This window comes from Syngnathus typhle, linkage group LG21 (assembly GCF_033458585.1).
Source record: "Syngnathus typhle isolate RoL2023-S1 ecotype Sweden linkage group LG21, RoL_Styp_1.0, whole genome shotgun sequence".
Classification (NCBI taxonomy): Eukaryota; Metazoa; Chordata; class Actinopteri; order Syngnathiformes; family Syngnathidae; genus Syngnathus; species Syngnathus typhle.
The window spans coordinates 4,993,050-5,013,564 of NC_083758.1; the positions used below are offsets into that span (position 1 = coordinate 4,993,050).

The following is a 20,515-nucleotide window of genomic DNA, read 5'->3' on the forward strand; positions in this document are numbered from 1 at the left end:
CACTCCATCGTCACGTTCTTCAGTCTCCATGGCGACCCTTAATCTTATATTTTCACTTGCCCTCTTCTCCTCCTAATATCCTGAAACGCCAGTCTGACAAAGGTCTCCTAGCAACGGCGACATACCACTAATTTTTTGGCCTAGTTTTGAATATTGTACAATGTCCGCCCCACAAGGGCGCGCTAACGAGGTGACTTGAGATGATTAAGTAATCACGTGACAGCCACAATAAGGTAAAGAGCACAGGGTTATCAATACAAACAAAAAAAATACATAAAAGTGTCAGTAACACACTTTTCAGGTATTTCAGCATTATCTTTTTTAAGCAGTGCTATAATAATATTGGCCTTGAAACCACTTTTCTGATATTTCCTGCGTGAGACAGACAGTTATTGTCCTTGAATGTGACACAAATAACGTGACACAAATTATTTAAAGAATATTGTCATGGCTTACCTTCATAAGCCGACTCTCAGTGAATCACTTGTTTCTGCTGACATCTAGCGGCCAAAAGTATACAGAAACAAGTCAACAAGCTCTGCAAAGGCAAATTTAAATAAATCAACTACAAGTGGCCAATACAGAAAATCTTACACATTATTGCGGTCTATATATACATACATATATGTCCTTACCATGATTTTATTTTTCTGTACGGACAATCATAAAACTATTATACACATGAAAACACCAAAAATGTCCTTTTTTCATTTTTTTTTTTTAATTATCATTATTCTGTGGTATATTACATGAGACCCCAGTCAGTCAATACACACATTAAGGTACACAATATGTGGAGTGAGTTTTAGCTGATGAAGCTATGAGTACAGTGACGAGGACATGTAAAACAACGATTAAAAAAACCCAAAAACATCAAAAAATCTAAGCAGGAATACATAAAAAGAATAAATAAAACTACAAGAAATGACAAGGAGTGACGGCGTTACGCAGGGATCAGTATCCGGACATCTGTGAGTGCGTTACCATGGCAACGCCTTTTGGGCAAGGCGCTCTGCAGAGTCAGGTTCGTTACTAAGGCTTTGTATGGCACGTCCGCTCTGCAAAACTACAATAACTCCCACGCGTGACCTTTTCAATACGAACATTCCTGTTCCATCTTCATCCCTTTTGGGAGGGGAAAAAAAGGCACTAGTATTTCTCCACATTCGAACATCTGGATAACTTTTAAGATGAGCGAGGCAATGAGGACGCACGGTAAGAAGACGAACGGGTACACACACACGGGCCAGCCGGGTTAACTCACCTCCCTGACAATGCTACCAAAGTTTTTTTTTTTTTTTTTCCTTTGCTTAACAGTCTGCTGACGACGGAGGCAACGGGATATGTAAACGTCGACAAGGCTAATGACAAACTCCGCGGTCCTCCTGTGGTTCCAGATGACACATTGAAACCAGATTGAACTCAAACTAGATTTACATTTGCAGCTCCAACAGCGGTCAATTCCAATTTAATTGTCAATTGAATGAAATGATAATGAATCAATAAATGGCAGTTATATTAGTATAGGACACATTGTGATGCGTAGAAAATGTTTTGTTGTTTCGAGGAAATCCTGCTAGGTAATACACGGAGTCAACAGGACACCAAACTAATTATCTACACATCGAAACTGGCTGCTACTTACGCAAGCTTGGAATGATTTCTTTTCTTTGTTTACTAAAGTGATTGTAGTAACAGGTAAAAAGATTTTATCTCATCTCGCTACTTTATTTAAGTGTCTAATCTAGAATTCACTGTGGCACAAAAGCACTGGAAGCGACGAGTGAAGAAAAACACTTGATTTATACGTTTAAAAAACGTAAATTGAGATTTCAAAAAAAAAAAAACGCGATCAAGGTTTGTTTCGCTTGCTAAATTTAATTGGTAAAAAATAGAACAAATTGAAAAACCAAAAGTAGCTGAGATAAACTACACTAAAAAGAAGCTAAATGATAAATTAAACGTGATAAAATTCATATTGATTAACATTACACATAACTGAATGGTATCATTATGTAAATTTAACTGAAAGTAATTTATCTCTACTTTTCAAAATTTAGAGGAGCTCAGTTGAGCTAAATAAAAGTAAGCTAATGGCTAGCAAAGCTAGAACAAGTAAAGCTAAGCCAAACACTGCTTATTCTCGCATGAGAAACTAAAAAATATATATACCACCAAAATTGAACTTAACACTGAATGTAAAATGCACACACTTAAGGAATGTTACAACACTTGTCTTAACTCGCTGTTAAATCCAGGAAGGCAGTTTTTAAGATGGAGTCCCAGAATGTTAAGCCTCACTTAATTCATGTCATTTTGCCAGCTTCGCACTATTAAGAACACTTAAAATTGTAGATTCAGTTAAGAAGAAGAAGAAGAAAAAAAAAAAAAAAACGTGGGCAGTCGGAGCCAGTTCTCGGGAGTCGATTTTGAAAAACATTGGACGTTTCCAGTGCGCTTGTGCAGAAGATAAAATATTGTACAAAGTGCTTACCACACTTTTCTAGCTGTACGCCACCCACAATAAAACATTTTTTAACTGTGTATGATTTTTTTTGGAGTCACTTTCCAAGTGCTTAGAAAACAAACAAAATAAAATACAGATTGGACCACTTTGGACGCAACTAAATAATAAAATAGAAAAAATATATTATCCAAGCATGAAAGGTCATTTCATGAGGAGAGTAGTCATGGCTCAAGAGTTTGTTGATGACATTCAAAATTAATGGAGTCGTTCCATTCCTGTCAGAAATAAAAAGGCTGTGCTCTTTGTCTACAAGAGTCTCTTTGAAATTGTTACGACATTTCGGAATGAACCCGAAAATAAAAAAGAAATAAATACAAGTCTGCCAGATTGGGGCATATTAGCTTCTTTTTTTTTTAAGAAGCTCAAAACTCGGAAGTAAAACACATTCCAAGTCTTCTAATTTTGGGTGAATTTGATTCTTGAAGAGGATGGGGGGGAGAAAAAATGGAGTCTGTTACAGACACTGGAGTGCGTTTGTGACCTCTGCTACTTGAAGATGTAGTTGATGATCACCTGCAGGACGATGAGGGCAGCAATGACAAAATAGTCCCGCTGCTGCAAGAAGGAGGTTCCCTCCGCCCGGCTTGCCGTTCGACCCCTTAACACGCTGATGCTCCTAAGAACGCAAGGAATTCATTTCCGATCCGCGCGTCGACTCGTCGTTGGCGAATCTCACCTGTTGATGTCCTGCTGTGTCTGCTTTATGGATTCAATGGCACTTTGAAGTTCGCTGAGGTCAGCACCTTTTTTACGCAGACGGCTGTTGTGTTTGCTCTTGTGTCCTGTCGTCGGAAACAAAAAGTTTGAATTTGGACCTGATGCGCCACGATGACGAAAGGGTCTCACGTTCGCTTCCGGAGGAGTCCTGGCGGTCAAGTTCGGGTGAAGAACAGCCGCTCTCTGGGCTTTTGAGTTTGTCGCTCTTGTGTTTTCTCTTTGGCACCGTTACCTACACATACATACCAAAGACACACACACACATGCGCATAAAGAGTTTAGCAAATACGGAACATTGCCCATAACAGATGAATTTACAAAAGTTGTGCACAGATTGAACAAGAAAAAAGATGACATGCAATTCACACAAACATGATGGCTGGTGCAGAGATGTCAGCAGTAAGTTAGGGTGGAAAAAAATATATAAAAAAAGAAGCATCCGGATGGACCAAATGTGCAACTTTCATGTGTAATTTGTAAGTTGAAAAAAAAAAGAAGGGGGAGGGGGCAGTGAATGTCAGATGTGTTCCTAATATTGTGGGGGCTCTCACACATTTAGCAATTTTAGCCACAAAGGTTCTCTTCTGATTTCAACATATGCGTGCTCGAGTACGTTATCAGTGTTTATGCTCCATCCAGAGAAATACCAGATGAGGTAACAAACTTCCATTTTGTGAAAGACAAAGACAGAACAAGGCAAGAAAAAAAAAAAAAAAAAAAAGGCAAAAACAGTAGGATTGAGGCGATGGAATAAAAAAAAAAAGAAAAAAGTGATGAAAAAAAAAAAAAAAAGCTGCTTAGATGATGGCTGAGGCGGCGAGATGTTTCGGGGGGGGAAAAAACCTACCTGGCACTTGAAATTGTCCCTCCGCGACCCCTGGTTACTCAGACTAATAAGACTGCCAGAACGTACCATGGGGGTGCGGTGTCGGACCTTGGTCTGGATACAACCGTCTTTTTCAAACTGGATCAGGTCGTTGAGGGGGTCCCATGGCCTCGTGCTGCGGAAGAGGACGACGGCGATGATGAGCGCCGATACGCCGTGTGGTCATGTGATAGTCGGTGTGACACTGACTCTGCATATTTATAATGCCACTCTCCAGTGACGGGGTCCTGCTCGAACAGAGTGGAGTTCCATTCCTCGCACTTGGCTTTCCTCTCCCGCGCCGACTTCCTTTGACTTTCCTCCAGGACGAACTTTTCATTCGTGGCCTCCGTCTGGTCCTTGTTGTTGACGGCTCTCGTCACGTGCTGCCAAAGTCTGGAAAGAAAATGAGGTCATTGGATTTTGAATGGCCAAATACATTTTGGTGATGAGAAAGCCTCACCGCTCCGATTCAAACTCGCCCTGCTCCTCGGGCGGGACGGTGCAGCGTGTGAGTCGGCTCTGCCTCAGCTCCGGTGTTGGGTTCCAGAACGTGTCCACCGTTCCAGTCTTCTTGTCGTTGATGAAGATCTCGCTGTCCTAGCAGAGGGCGTCGTCACAATAATTAGCGGCCCAGCAATTAGCTTGCAAGAAAACACCTGTAATTGCTACTTTCCGCCACTAGGGGCTAGTTTTTCATAATGTTTGCAATTAATTGCGTTTATCCTTTATTTCTAAGTCCTCCGCATAGTCATGAGGAATCTTACCCAGTGTCCCTCGAGAGTTGCCAGCACTTCCTTCCCCAGTTTGATCTTTCCGGAGATCTGGTTGACACTGTCACTGCTTCCCAGGAATGGCTGTGAAGTTGAAATGTTTCAATCCAAAATGAAATGAAACGTTTACCTAAAACCCATCTTCTTTGTCGTCTCACCTTGAGTTTGAACTCCAACTGCGAACTGTAGCCCGTCTTCTCACACGCAACGGTGATCTGACCACCTAGCTCCAAAGTCATGGTGCCATACAGGATGCCTAGCATGGCACAAAAAAAAAAAAAATTCCATTTGAAGTGCTTTGAAGGATGTGAGCGATCGATAACCGTGATAAATCTTTCATGTGGGCGCACACGGACCTTTACAGTGAGCGTAAGGCATGTTCATCACATAGTCCTCTCCACGGTTGAGGAAAGTGAGTCGAGCCTCGCCGTCCAATATGGCCGACAAAGAGTTTCCTAAAAAAAAAAAAAAAGGTGAACGATAAAGACATTTACTAACGCTAACTTTCTTTTTAATGGTAAAAGTTGCGTACCGTAGAACTTGGACTTGGCAAGGATGCTTCCACTGAGGCAGAATCCATCCTTCCTGTTGCTGACATAAAAAGCTGACACAGGAGGATGATGGGATACCTGAGCAGAAGTGATGCAGTGAAAGATTAGATGGTAATGAAATATGAAATCAAAAAACATCAAGTTGAAGTTCCAATGTTGACATATAAGGGGCAGTGCATTTTTGGTGCCGTTACCTGTTCTGCGATGTAGAAGGTCTTGCTGTTGGTCTTTTGGTGGAGCCACATGCAGCGGTAGGTTTCGCCGATAATGGGGTTGTAAGGCTTCTTCAAGCCCTGCCAGTTTAAAAGCATCTTAGACTCGATTCAATTTCTAATGTCATTGTGCTCAAAATCCGCACCTTGGGCTTTTTGTAGAACCCGGAGATGTACCACTTGACCACTTTCTTCATCCGGTTGTAGGCGTTCTCCTCCACCGCAGCCCTGAGTGTGGTAATGAACAGAAAATAGATGAAACACCAAAAACAAACAACCGAGAAATAAATCCTGGGAAGCTCTTACTCGGACAGGAAGTCAGCGTGGTAGTAGTAGTCGGAGAGTTTATCCAGGAACGACCTCGGCTCTAGGATGAACGTGGGCAGGACCACCTTGGACAGATCCATTCCCGGTCGCACTTGTTTCAGGAGAGTCCAAATGAGGGACTTGTTCTCCTCGGACACCGTCTCCGTCTGGGCAGCCTCGCCCGCCTGGCAAAACGCAGTCGGCGGAATTCATGGCTAAGTGTCAATCCAACAGCAGCTCTTGCCGGAGAACATTTATCACCTCGCCAAGTTCCTCGTGAGATTGCTCCAAGTAGGACGTTTCCCGCACGTGCTCGTTGGGGTCCATGTCCACGTACGAGTCGTCCTGTCGCTCCGATGTGTCGCTGTCGCTCTCCTCGCTCTTCTCCAAGCCTTCCGGGTCCGACTCTTCGTGGTCCGGTTCCCCCTCCCGGTCGGACTTGTCCGAGTAGAGATCCGGGTCCTTCAAATGGTCGCTGTCGTTAAACCTAGACGGTCAAAATAAAGCGCAGGAATTCATCAACAAAATCGATTGAGATATTTCTTTGGACTTACTGGAATCCATGGATGTTGTGGGCACGTAGGAGGCTGTAGAAGTTGAGGGAATGTTCTCCTCCAGATGCCAGCGTGCTGATATCTTCCTTGCCTTCGCGGATCATGGTTCGTTTCAGCAGGCTGGAGCACTTCAGGGCCAGTTCCAGGGCGTCCATCCAGCAACGACCTAAAAAAAACAACAGCCATACGTACTGTATATATAAGGGTGTGCGGACTTATGCAACCGGATAATTTTCTTTTCATATTTCCCATCTCATTAACGCTCTGAGTGGATTAACAGCCATTTTCGCATGTTTCAGTAGCATGGACACAACCGGCACGATCTTGTTGCTGGTTTCAGCACCAAGGACAGTTACAATGTGCGAACTCCATTTGTATATTTTAGCACCTTGGGGAGAGACGAATCACATTTGGGGATTTTTGCCGAGCACTACATTAGTTTCACATTGACTTCCCAGTTGAATTTAAAATCACTTGTATTTCAAATCATTTTTTTTTTTTGGTCAAAAAAAAAAAAAGACTGCTCCTCCTGATGTGCACATATTGACCACCAGGCGGCAGTATAACACATACGGATTGGACGATGACAGAAATGCACCTTACCATCGGACTCAGAAGCCGCACGGAAGATGAGGTGGCTGCTGGGTAAAGGCTGAGTGATGGAGCCCACCGCTTCCCCTTTTGGACCCTGAAAGGACCTTGAATTATTTACACGCACTAATTGGAAAGCCAGTCATGCACATGTTTGGATAGTGGAGAAAGCCTGACACAAACTGAATGGCTCGAGTGTTTTCACAAGTGTGGTTGAAGTGGAATGGATGCTTTGTGCGGGCGTTTTCTTTTTTTTTTCCGCTCAGATGCGTTATTCATTTTGCACTTGCCATTCACATCCTGTTTAATTCATCGAAAGGGAAACAAAAGGATTTTGCGTCGGGCGAAAAGAGCATTTTGCATTTAAACCGCTCACGTTATTCTTATCCTGCCATTATGACTGAGTAATAATCCGGGATGGTTTTATGGGGTCGTCCTTTGTTATGTGTCACATTTTTAAAAGGATCATTTCGGATTTCAGCTTGGGTCACGAGGCTTCGACAAACCAACCCAGATTTAAAATTCCAACAAATTATACAAAATTGTGACCGTAAAGTATAATAGGAAAAAAAAATGAGTCAGGGAAAAACAAATTAAATCAACTTTCTGGGTTGCCTCGACATATTCTGACCTTGACGGCCCAGATGGACTGCTCGAGGGGGTGGAATAGCTTGAAGCAGAAGCCGTCCTTCTTGGAGGGTCGCTCGATGAGCTCGCAGGCGTTGAGCAGCACCGTGCCGACCCACTGGCCGTTCTTGTGGGTCTTGTAAATGAGCAGGACGCCCGGTTTAAGCACGCACCACAGCTTGGTCCAGCTCTTCAGCGTTCCCCGGATCTAATTAAAATAAATAAATACGTTAAATTAAAATAAATAGAATAAAAATTATATAAATAAAATGAAATAAGTTACTTTTATTCATTTTTGTATTGTCTAAACTATTTTCAATTATTTTTTTTAATAGAATCCAAAAAAATAAGTATGGCTTACTTACCTTCAACCAGTCGGCCATGACAATGACCGAAGGATCCGTGATGGTGCTGAGCAGCTCTTTTGTTGCCCTTTTCTTCTCTTCCCGGTAATTTTTCTTTTGGACCTAAAGACAGCATCATCACACTTTCCATAAGCTACAAAGTGTAATCAAATTACGTCATAATTTACCCGCTTAACAGGGAAACTTGTTTCTCCAATGTCAAGCCTAGTATGACATCAGGGTGTACATAACAGACTGACGTCTTAAGCATGTTTGGAAAAACAATGTGTAAGCTGATTTAAAGGGTGTGTTGTTTTTTGTTTTTTTTTACCTTGAGGGACTCCTTCTTGGTGAGCTTGCCTCCAGACGCAGACACGTCCTTGTCTGAGCCATTGTACAGCTTGGTCTCCGACTGCGAACAATCAATAAGAAAATATTCATAACACGACTTCACGTATTGCTTTCTAGAATACCCAATTTCAAAGCGCCATTTAATTTTCCATCTGTACTCTTCGCCTTCCTCGTAAAGGCTTTCCACCGAAGCCTAAAATTAGCACACGAGTTGAATCAAGCCAATCAAAGGCCTCCTGTCGGTGTGGGAATACGTTTGGCAGCGAGCTACGCAAACCAATCCGGGAGTCATCTCGAGCCAGACGCGGATGAGAAAAGATCATTAAGTCGGGTTAAAGAAAGCTGAAAATAAATGCCGGCGTAAGAAGGAATCCGGAAAGTTCCATAACAGCAAAAGAGGCAAAACAAACTTTCATTACCTTACTCTTGGATATGGAAAGCGAGTCCTCCTTCAAAGGCAACGACAAAAGGTCCTCCTTCCCTCTCTCGAAACCTACGGCAAAACGACAAAAAAAGTCAAGCTACGCTAATAGAAATTGACAGTAATTACTAACAAGAGCTCCCCCTAGTGGTCGGTAAAAGAAACCACTGAATTCAATCAAACTGCGTCATCGTTACAATGTGGTAATATTGGTTGTGATGCATGTAATGGCAAAAACAAAAATTGTTTTCACACGAGTTTAAATCCCCGCCAGACCATCTGCACCCACTTGACGCACATCCCCATGCCAACCTCTTGCGGTAAAGACGTCAAGGGCAATTCAGGCACTTATGGCATGACTCAGCATCTTCTTCCTCCATATTCAATACGCACAGTGGGGCATGAGGGGCAGTTGGAAGTTTTTGTCTCGTAATACTGCGGCAGGATGCTGTCAAGGATGCTGCAGAGTACCAAGCGTCATCAATTTGCAATCAGGCTCCCTCAGATGCCTGACTGGCTTTTCTTTGTTTACTCGTATTTGTCCTTTTTGAAGGGGATCCTGGCGATTGGTTGAAAGTCGGGCAACGTACTGAGTCAGAGCGTTACGTGACCAAGCGGTGAGGCAAAGGAAAAAAAACAACAGATTTTGAAGGAACAGATTGACAGCAATTTGCCAACTGCCTCATTATTATTTTGGCAGATGTCTTGGGGGTAGAGAAAAAAAACAACAAAAAAAAACATGCCAGCTCCACTAAAGGGAAAATTAAAACAAACTCTCGCTGTGTGTGGTTAAGTATTCAAAAGATGAAGCGATACTTGACAGATTCATTTTCAAGAGATTTTTTTTTCATGTGTGTGATCATACAGCATAAAAATAACTTGGCAGATTTAAATAGTTTATTCCTGTTGCCGTCGAAACACAAGTGATTTTTATTAAATAAAATATGAATAGAAAAATATACTGATCAATAGGAATCAGGAAAAAGGGTTTTAAACCCTAAGATGAGAAAATAAAACCTCAGCCAGCATGAAATAACCGGGGAAATAAAGGCGAGCCATTTGATATGATATTTGATATGTTCCGCATCAAAAGGTTAAATAGTCTCTCTAAGAAACAATCAATGTTGAGCGACCATTGATTTTCAGTCTGCCTATCAGCAAAGGTGACTCACCCACAGATTGCAATCGGCCTTCAACCAAACTACATTTGCACAGACAAAACAATACGACGGAGCAATGAGAGCAATTCGTGTCGGCGGTTCGAAGAAATGCCGCTTGTTTGCGATCCAAAAGCAAACGACGGAATTCCCTTAAGCTAAAGTGTCAACATATTTTACGAGGCTTCACCTCCATAGCCGCTTTGGTCAATACAAAGCACATCGGGCGGTTGCCATGGCAATAACAGAGGATCCCGTTTCCCGTCGGCACGATTGTAAAGTAGCCGTTTCGCCTCAAGTTATTTCGACGGATATTATTGGATGCATTCAAGCCACAAATGGACCAAGCGGGAACTACCAGACACAAGTTACACCTGCTCTAATGACTCAGCATCACGAAAAAAAAAACACGTGTCACTCACAAGGCACAACTACAAGCCGGATTGACTAGCTCTACCTACACCCACCTGACAGCGAAATGGGCGACAACTCGTTATAACCCCCGAAGGAGGCATTGCGGATGAGTTTGCGTCCGTCCGGGTGCGGGGGTCGCAGCGAGGCCGTGCCGCCGCACGTGGAGAAACGGCGACGCCCCAGCAGGCCCTCCTCCTTCATCATTGGGGCCGGCGGGCGATCCCTCGGCGAGCGGGGGGGAGGGAAGGGGGAGGGGGGTTGCGAAACCCCGAGAAGGTGAATGGGAGGGCGGGGGGAGGTGGGTCGTGCTCCTACGGCGAGCCGGGCAAGTCAACCAAAACAAGAGAAGACAGAGCTCAGAGTGGAGTGCCGTATTTCCTCGATGCTTGCCTCAGCTGACTGCTCTCCCCTCTCTCTCTCTCTCGCTCGCCTTCGCTCGACTGTGAGCGACGAGGCACGCGGAGCCTCCAATACCTCACTGCCCCCTCCTACTCACTCCCCTCCAGATAGGGGAGGAAAACTAAGGGCCGGGGGGTGGAGCCTTATTTTACGTCGACCATTCACTTTCTTGCCCAACAGATTATGTGAAAAAAATAACATGGATATTAAAAAAATAATAATTAAAAAAGAAAGGGGGGGGGGGGGGGGCTCGGCGTAAAAAGCTCATAAGTGACCTCACCGTGACACTGCGACCGATGGATTACAGGTCAATGCCAAAGATTGAGCAAAACACGCAGGTAACGTCTGCTCGGATAGTAAAAGCTGCAGGTGGAGGGACGCTAAGAACCCGGATTAGCTTTGGAACAAAGAAGCTTTTTCAATACTGTCATCTCACCCTGGACCACCCCACACTGACGGAACAGCAAGCGTGACAGCATGGCATGATTAATTACACCGAGTGCGCCTCCTCCTACTCATTCGCCGCCATGAGAGGACACCGAGTGGCGAGGATAAAACGAAACAGACTTTCATTCCGGTTTGAAACGTCGGAATCATTTCCAAATTGGCTTACTTTAGATCCACACGGCGTCAGCCCAGACAAGCCTCCGGCCATCCGAGCGCAGCCAAGTTCCCGCGGCCATCGTAGCGTCAAACCGACTTCCACTAGCTTCCCTGTGGCCCGCTTGTCCCTCTTAAGAGTGCTCTATTGTTGAGGTCGTAGGTTAAAGCAGCAACACAGCGAGCAGATTGGCCCAGGGTGAGGATAAGACCGGCCTTCCGATGGAACCAGCGCCCTGCTAACAGGCCGTAATCCCAGAAGCTGAATTTAAATCCGCGCTGACCCCAGCTGCTCTTCTACTACCTTTGTTGTGGTCATGAGACGTTTCCGCTTTCCGTGGGTATTCTTCAGCCACCCAATCGCTACGTCAAACAGCCTTTTCAAGGTTTATTTTTGCTTCGCTGAGTCATGAAGAGTTGGGCCGAGGACGCGCTGCTGATTAGTGATGATGCAGTCATTCGACTAACCATGCTTAAAAAATAAATTGGATTAAAAAGTACCCTTTTCAAAATAAATATTATTCAGATGTCAAAATAATTAGACTTTCTCTTTAAATGTCAGTAAGTATATGTTGATAAACTAAACGCATTGTAATGCTAACCCAACATAACATTACATAGAAAAGTCAGTAATCTTATTAGCAAGGCCGGAATAATTATTTCGGGACATCTGGTGAGTGCGAGCTATGTGCGGATATTTTGCACACACCCACTCGCCACTTTGATTATCACAAGTCATGTCCGTTTCCGCCATATGCCTCAGCACGACAATTCCACTTATTATTAAATCGTGAACATGAAAGTAAATGCAACTATTAATCTAATATATATTTACTTTAGGGAATATTCACGACTTTAATGTTAAGTATTTTACTGCGCTGGTAAAAAAAAAAATAAATAAAAAATCTTGCACTTCAGTGAAAAACAACCACCACCACTTGCGATCCACAAGAGGGCGCACTAACACAACAATATAAGGCATAGTGGAGAAACTTGGTTTCTTTTTTTTAACTAAAGTCGGTTTTAAAAAGGCACCTTATAAGCTAAGGCTGAGGACAATTTAATGAGCAGCAAAGAGGCCTTGTAAACCACTTGAGAATGAATGACTCATTGTTTCTGTGCTATAAAAAAAAAAAAGAAAAAAAGGCACAACCCCAGCAGCTGGGCGCCAAACTGAAATCTATTTAAGGTTAAATACTTCATAAATAAAGCTACATGTCATAGCAGCTATATAATATAGATTTTTTATTAAATTTTTATCTTATTCGATCATAAATAAAGCTACATGTCATAGCAGCTATATGATATTTTGTATTCTATTTCTGAATGAAGGTTCTTAATTAGTTTTAGTAATATGCAAGATTAATAATTTCATTAAAAAAAAAAAAGTTAAATTGTGTGGTGAGAAAAAAAATAGAAGATCATGAGTGATGATTCACATGCAATGAATCGTATTTATCCAGGCAGAGAAAAGTATCAACCATACCGTGGCTGTAGCTGATGCCCGGGCTAAGCGGAGACGGAGAGGCGAGATGTTCCCGGCTGGGTGTTTGGAGGCCCGCCTCCTTGTCCTTGTCCTTGTCCCGTTCCTTCACCTGGCGCTGGCTCATCCTGCCTGGCGTCAGATAGACGGCGTCATCACCGGACACTACGGCCGCTGCTGCAGACACATTTATCATGATTTGTACACAATTAAAAACAACAGCCTTTGTCAAGAAGCTGTCGGTTGCACAAGTGTGCACACCCTCATTAAGCAATTAATTGCGGCATCTACGGTTAGCGGCTTACCAGAGGTGGCATGAGGCTCTCTCAACTCTGCAGGGTGCTAGCAGGTGTGAAGGGGAGAAAAAAAAAAAAAAAAGGTACGAGCAGGATAGAAAGAAGGCAGGGAAACAGAAGAGGGGACATATGGAGTGGAAAGTAAGATTAAAAGAGCGGGAGGGAATTCTCCGTGCGTTGTCATCCCGTTTTGCGTGCAGCGGTGATCAACAGCAGGGATTAGAAGCAAAAAGGACAAACAAAACAAAAAGGAAAAAAAAAGAGACATTAGTTCAACTCAAACATAAACACAATTTAAAAATGGCGAGGGACAGTGAAATGATTTTTTTTGTACAGGTCAATGCGAGTCCCTATTGTGAGCTGACTGACAGCAAATCAATCAGGCGATACTAAACATCCCCCATCGGCATTTTCCAATAGAAGCTACCGGAGGTTGGTGCGAAGGACGTTATCAACCTGACACTCGTGCCCACGCAGGCTTCGTTTCATTAGACGATAGCGTTTCAGCATGTCTGTCTTCAGACCGGGGACAAGTGCGCGTTGTTAAATGATGTGGGCGGCCTCACGCGGCGACTGATTTGCTTTCATCCCTGCAAGTGGGGGGCATGAAAGTGACCCCATTTTTTTTTTTTTTTCTTTTGACATTGGCGGGACGGAAATGATTACGATGTTGGTGAGGCAATTTAAAATTTAATTGTGTTGGGAGATCATGCAAACAATATTGAACGGAATCGCCCACCAGGGGGCAGTATACGGTCACAACTACTCCGAACGAAGCAGTGACATGAATCATTTCACAGACGATAAATAATATATGCCTGTGAGTAATATTTTCTAAAGACATCTCAGGAAGTGTCTGAAAATGGACTCAAGATCTGGAAGTGACCCATTGACGGCGTCCCAACACGCATCGCATCTGAGCTCATGACATCATAACAGCCGTGAAAGATGAGCGTGCTACTCAAACATAGCTTTGTCTACATTGCCACACTACAAGAAGTGTTTTTGTTTTCATTCAACCCGAAAGTCTCATGGGACTTGAGGAGAGGGCATGTTTTCTGTCTGCCGGTAGATCCGGAGTCCGGGCTATTTAATCTAATACAATTCTGCTAAGTCCTCCTGAGAGAGAGAGAGAGAGAGAGAGAGAGAAAAAAAAAACAGCTTCTGGAACATCAGTGCACTTCTTAGATGACAAGAATCACTGCCAAAATGTAATGAGAGGTTTGGCGACTGGGTCTGCCTCTTTAAAAGCTGTACTGGAAATGAACGCTTCAAGCTGTCAAGCCACCTAAGAAACGTCCCATCTGCCAATAGCCTTGATCGGGTCAATTTATTGCTCAGAACCTTGGAGGAGGAGGAGCAGCAGCAGCATGACCGCTCGTGTATGCAGTTGTCAACCGACCAAAGTCGCATTTACAACATTTATGAGAAGTAGCACACACAAAAAAAAACTATTTTGAGTGGGAGGTCTCGGAAGGAAAATAAAATGACTGCAATTCTCGTACACATTCACACTATTTCCTGTTTGCTACTTTGTCCAAAGCCCCCCTCGTTGGAGGCAGATAAGAGAAATGCGTACCGTGTGGAGCGAGGTGAGCTTGCTGCTGCTGCTGCTGTTGCCGTGGCGGCGCGCTACGACCGAGCTCCGTCATCAAGTGAAGGGAGGAGACAAGGCAGGGAGCCTCGCTAAACGTCACCCCGCCTTCTTCTCACGCTTTTAACACAACCGCTACCGGACCTCTCTGTTCCTGTACTTTCATTTTTAATTGGATTCTTTATGACATCACAAACTAACCTTGCTTCTTTCAAGAAGCGAGGAAAAAAAACATCGTACAAATCATCAGAGCGCCTCTCGGCCACAGAAACAAGGAAGTGGGCGTTTTATAAAGGGTTGAAGTGGAAGCCACAATTGAGACCTTGTCTTGTGTGTGGAGGCAGTTATCGGAGCGCTAATGCGTCCTGGGGGACGGCCTTGTCGCGCTCGTGTTGACTGAAGCCCTTCTGCACCAATAAACCAAAGCGAGGCGCATCAGGCCACTGAAAGACACGTGCGCGACCACCCGGCGGCGGTTAGCATGGACCGCAAGCTTGAAAGAACTCGGCTAGTGTTCACCAACCCGACAATTTTAGATTGTAGCTAAACATAAATCGTCAAAAAGTGTTTTTCTGGGTGTTTGGTTCTGTGTACTATTGACCCAACAGACAACGGCTAAAAAGAAAAAACGTGAGCCCGTTTAGCACATTTTTTGCATAGCATTGAGCTAGCAAACGTGACTTGGTTATTGTTAAGAATTGAAGGCAATTCATTCAAATGGGTCTTTTGGTAAAGGGGACGCTTTAATGGCTGACTTTTCAGGCAGAGCACACACGTGCATGTTTTTTGTAGCAATGGCGAAATCTTCCTTCTCATTGCAGCGTCAATAAATCCATGGGGTCTAACTGTGGATGTCCGTGTGTGAAGGCAACCTGGCCTAATTCCCAGAAGCTCTCTTTTTTTTCAAGAGCCCATCATTTCCACAGCCGGACCCCATTAAGAAAGCAGCGAGGCGGTGGCAATGCGGTCTTCGTCTCGTACTGCCGCCAATCGTAATGAGCGTTTCGGTTATGACACGCTAGCGCACACGGGCATCCCTTGGCACTCTGATAAAATTCTTAAAAAGGTCAGCGATCAAAAGAAACAGTTCATCGCCAATTTGACTTTCAGAAGTCTTTAGTCATTAGCGGCTTAACTATACAGACACTTAAAAAAAAAAAGAGTGTTAATAATTATTCATGCCACGCTGGGAAAGGGTCTGCAGCCCAATAATCCCACAGTGTATTTTTTTTGTGTGTGATGGCTTGAGAGAGCGAGCGATGCATTGATGTTATCAAGCTATCGGCAATTATAATTGCACTCCCACTCACTGGGAAGAAAAAAAAAAAAAAAGCTACAGGGGGATTACGGTGGAGGTGAAATGAAAGGACAGAACGGCAAACATGGGAGCTGAAATACAAGTGGCGCTGCTGCTGCTGCTATTGCTGCTGCTGACTCCAGCTCCCATCAGTCACATTACAGACTTTATGGAAGCGCTTGAAATAGAGTGTGAGTTATGCTCTTTCATAAATTTATCATGGGGGGAACACATGATTGAGGCAAACGCCAACTGTGTCGTGACTCAGACTTACAAAAAATCATGTACACGATAGTGTCTGGACTCACCAAAGTGCTCTCGGTCTCCTGTTGGGACTCGGAAGAAGACTTCATGGTCATGTTCAAGCTGAGCCGGAGGGCCTGTCAGCGCTGCTCAGATAAGTGCATATCTGTCAGGAGAGTGAAGCAATACAAAAGGAAATGATTACAGCAGCAACTGTCAACGTGGAGACTTTCAATAAACACCATTGTTAAGCTCTGTCATCTGGTTCCCCGGAAATCTCGATTTGCCTTGAGCTTGATTCCCCCAGCGAGCATCGAGGCGTGTCGTTGTGTTGAACCCTTGGCTATTACCACTGGATGCCACTTTGCCTATTCAGTGGACCATGCCGACTCGGGTTCGGTACAAAACCTGCCACAATTGGTCACATGCGGCAACGGGTCATTTACACTGGTTGGTCCACTTAAATCATGCCACTGTCCCAGTTTAGCATGTGCTTGAGGGAAAGGAAACGCAACAGTCCATGTAGGTCAGGGAAGAAAGAATGTTATTGAGGAGGGGAAAGACCAAAAAGACTCTCCACGCTTCGCTGCTTTTTTTTTTTTTTTTTCCCAAAATTGCACATTCCCCAGACATTAGTGCAAAACTTCTAATAGCCTTCTTTCAGCAAAACGGAACTAAACTTCGTTTCGAATCATGACAGTGTGATATTTAGCATGACAATGTTATCCCGATGACAAAACAGAAGCAATCACCGACGCCACAGAAGAAGAAATGACCGATGAAGTTTCAAGAGACGCAATGCGATTTGATCTCAGATGTTATTGGAGTTTTCCCCCAAAATGACTGTGACAAGAATTATGTTAATGTTTCACCGGCACAGTGTCACCTTGTGCTATCCCAAATCACAGAATACTTCGGAGAGTGACACTCGAGCCGCACACGGGACGGGAATGCTGATGAGCCGGATAGCAAGAACCGAAGTACCGAACCCGGCGGGGTGTCAAGGAGACTGTGATGACCTCAAACACGTATTCAATCCTCTTAGCTGCGAAACAATGCAACGTTTTTTTTTTTCTTTTTTGCCCGGTGACTGTGGGCATTTAGAGGACGGGGAACTCGGCCACTACAGAGGATGTGCGGTAAAAAATGTGCCGTGACGCACGCTGACTGATTCGAATGTTTCTGTGTGTGTGTGTGCAAGAGACCTCTTGCGTAACAGCAGAGGAGAGCGCAGGAGAGCAAACACAGGTGCCGACAGATGTTGACACATTCGAAGATGCATTCATTCCAAAATAGTAAACGGTGACGGGTGTCAACTCGCATTAGCGTTGGTTAGCGGTCATGCTAACCAAACTGTGGAGTTATTTCAAAGCAATTCGACACAACAGATGAATCCCGGACTACAAACGCGGCATGCACGTGGGTGAGAGAGAGAGGGAACCTACCTCGTGCAGCTCAGGCAGCAGAAGCACCATAATATTTAAAACACAGACTCCGCTAGGAGGAAAAGATACAGAGGGAGAGAGAGAAAGAGAGAGAGAGAGGGGGAGAGAGACATTGAGATGACATCACCATATTTTCATCCGCCTCCTATAAAATGTAGGGTGGTGCTGCAAGGATGCCAGTGTCTGCAGGAGACAAGCAGAGAGCGCCCCCTGTGTGTGGTGGTTATGCAAGTTCTTATATTGGTTATACCTGCATTTGCATTTATTTGAATAAAAATAAGGAACTATAAAGCAGACTGCAACTGTCCCGCCAACTCGTACTCGATGCTAACCTAAACCTAAACCGAGTGTTAGTCGATAGTGGGGAGCCGACTTTGCCATCGTGTGGGTTTATTTTCTGTGCATTTGGACACAGTGTCATGAGGATATTAATATAATTTCCTGTTTGTAACTTCCCCAAGTAGAAATACACATCAAGACAACGTGACAGTCATCACCTCTGATCATGATGCCCAGGTTTTGTAATAAGATAGCTATTTTAAAAAACATGCTACTTGCATGTTACATAATAGAAAATATTCTAGGCCTCACTGTACAAGAGCCACACACACTTCATTGTTACCAGATTGAAGCGCTACTCGAAAAGGGAAGAGAATGGAAGCTCCATTTGCCTGGCAAATTGCTTGTTGGCTCTCAATGCTAATTTGGCATGGAAAGTCGGGAATAAGCGTCCATTAACAATGCAAATGTTTTGAATTTTGGGGGGGAAAGCGTTGAATGTACAAAATAGACCAGCCACCAATTTACCTATGCAAATACAACCATGTGGATATATGCCACTTGAAATAGAAATGGAACATTGGACCATCTTAACCCAAACTGCATTACATTGCGGCAGCTAGAACATTTGCTAATTCCAGTTCTGTTGTATTTAACTTTTAACAGTTGCAGCTCATGAGATTCAAATTCAATCTATGGGGGATGAATTAATTAAGTTCGCTCTTATATGACTGAATTGAAAATATGCATAATTGATTTACAGGTCCACAAAATATTAGACACTTTATCTCTGCTTTTATGGTGCACTAGACGAGTTTCAATTCACCGTTGAGTGGCGTTACATAAATGCATTTTGCCTGTCTCGCATTCGCAGGCTGCTCCAGACAAGTGAAAGTGGTAACATAGCACCGCAGGACTCAATTGTGCGTGGGAAGTCAAGCCGAACAAAACATTAAAAATAAAATGTCCTCATACAAACCAAGCGATGCACTGTTAACCTAAATGATTACATAATCGTACAGTCTGCTCGTCTTTTGCAGAGGTGATTCCAGCGTAAACATTAGCACAGCTAGCTGTCTTTATGTATGACAGCTGCTTGAAAACACTTCCAACTGTGCCTTATTTGACATATTTTGTACTCACCCATGACGAAAATGGCTTGTAAGAAGAAAATGCTTCTTAAATCCGCGTCTTTCTCAAGGAGGATTTGTCAGACGAGTGCCATTGAGCCGACATTTAATATTCACTGCGACGTTTATTATTCACAGGTGAGCGTAGTTATTATCACCTACTATCCCCATGGTAAAAATATAGATATATATATGTATATATGTGCATATAGAATTGTTTAAGCATCGAATAAAACACATTAAGACAACTTGCTAGATGCTGCTACACCAGCTCAGATGTGTCAGCTTCTCAATTGCTAAAATGACAATAATCTTTGTGAGTTCCGGTTATGTACTTTCAAAATTAGAGCATGCAAAAAAGACGTTTGTAAATTTGGGTTCCACTTGAACCCCTGTTCCATTGGATTTCCGTTTTTTCCATGTTTAATGTAATGTAATGTACTTTAATGTAAAAATGATCATTTTCAAAGTTTTGTTTTGAACAGTGAGCGAGTTATCTTATCATTACTTCGTCACGACGATATTTTGTTTTGAAATTAATTGTTTTATATCCTGCTTTTACGAAGGTGGACGAGTCCTTCCCTTTTGATGATTTTTATTTACCTGGCCAAATAATACCGACACAATGTGTTCGTTTTTACTAAAAAGTACTTTGAAATACAACTATAAAATGATATTTTCCTGGTAATTGTAAATGATGTCATGATTCCTACCAGGGACGTGCGGTCAGAGGAGGCGCCATCGTGAAAAGGAGAAACCCAAATTCAATTGTTTTTATTATAAAGTCATCTTCCTTTTAATTTCAATAGTTTTGTATCATTTTGAACCAAAATCGCTGAATTTTTATAGCTATTTTAAAACCGAAAACGATTCGCTCGGAGGAGCCAATTTCCTGTCGAGCCTCCTCCGACGATTGCGTAATCACACGGCTAAGTGTTCAAACACTCTGGCTACATTAACTAATTTTCGTAGTTAAGCTGGTGTATATACTATTTTGTGTTTTTGTCATCTGTCTGTAAGGTTGTGTTTTTTTAGATGAAGAAAACGACTTTAAAAGAAACCTTACGAAGGCTACGAAAAAAAACTTCTCCAGCCTTACGGCAGGGGGTGCTAGTGATCCCGGGATGCTTCATGCGCCTACCTGTAGAATAAGAGATCTCCTGTTCAATTTCTGGTCCTTATGCTATCGGTATTGTCATAGCGGTGTATTGCCGCCCTCTTGTGGCCGTTTTAAGACAACGAATAAGAAATTCGAAATAAGAAATTGGCTATTAATTTCATGAAAACTTAAGTCAAATGTTATTTGGGGATATATACGTCATTGGAAGCCGGTTCGCTT

At 43.3% G+C, this 20,515-nt stretch overlaps 1 protein-coding gene across 4 annotated transcripts; it reads right to left on the reverse strand.

The window, feature by feature from the left end:
- Nucleotides 1–697: 697 nt before the first annotated feature.
- On the reverse strand, nucleotides 698–19,496 carry osbpl8 (oxysterol binding protein-like 8). 4 transcript variants are annotated; one of them, XM_061268811.1, is made up of 26 exons: nucleotides 19,190–19,496; nucleotides 17,768–17,819; nucleotides 16,565–16,730; nucleotides 16,388–16,488; nucleotides 13,198–13,234; nucleotides 12,896–13,069; nucleotides 8,838–8,911; nucleotides 8,399–8,479; nucleotides 8,089–8,190; nucleotides 7,728–7,931; nucleotides 7,109–7,193; nucleotides 6,506–6,671; nucleotides 6,213–6,438; nucleotides 5,952–6,136; nucleotides 5,792–5,873; nucleotides 5,628–5,726; nucleotides 5,415–5,511; nucleotides 5,239–5,337; nucleotides 5,041–5,138; nucleotides 4,877–4,966; nucleotides 4,573–4,709; nucleotides 4,320–4,505; nucleotides 4,092–4,245; nucleotides 3,374–3,476; nucleotides 3,204–3,309; nucleotides 698–3,143 (listed from the first exon to the last, which is right to left on the reverse strand). In XM_061268811.1, the coding sequence occupies exons 4-26, from the start codon at nucleotides 16,436–16,438 to the stop codon at nucleotides 3,014–3,016; spliced, it is 2,766 nt and encodes a 921-aa protein (XP_061124795.1). In that variant the 5' UTR covers nucleotides 16,439–16,488; nucleotides 16,565–16,730; nucleotides 17,768–17,819; nucleotides 19,190–19,496; the 3' UTR covers nucleotides 698–3,013. The 4 variants fall into 4 exon arrangements, with proteins under 4 accessions (XP_061124795.1, XP_061124796.1, XP_061124793.1 ...); XM_061268812.1 differs by lacking the exon at nucleotides 16,565–16,730 and having other exon boundaries at nucleotides 4,158–4,245; XM_061268809.1 differs by lacking the exon at nucleotides 16,565–16,730.
- Between the last annotated feature and the right edge of the window lie 1,019 nt (nucleotides 19,497–20,515).

Excerpts from the sequence above, each read along its gene's own strand:
- osbpl8 (XM_061268809.1), bottom strand. The coding sequence starts at position 16,438 with ATGACCATGAAGTCTTCTTCCGAGTCCCAACAGGAGACCGAGAGCACT. Across the intron at positions 13,235-16,387 it reads AGGAGACCGAGAGCACTTTG|CACCCTGCAGAGTTGAGAGA; the intron begins GTGAGTCCAGAC and ends CACACCTGCTAG. Across the intron at positions 4,246-4,319 it reads TGGCATTATAAATATGCAGA|CACGAGGCCATGGGACCCCC; the intron begins GTCAGTGTCACA and ends CCTCTTCCGCAG.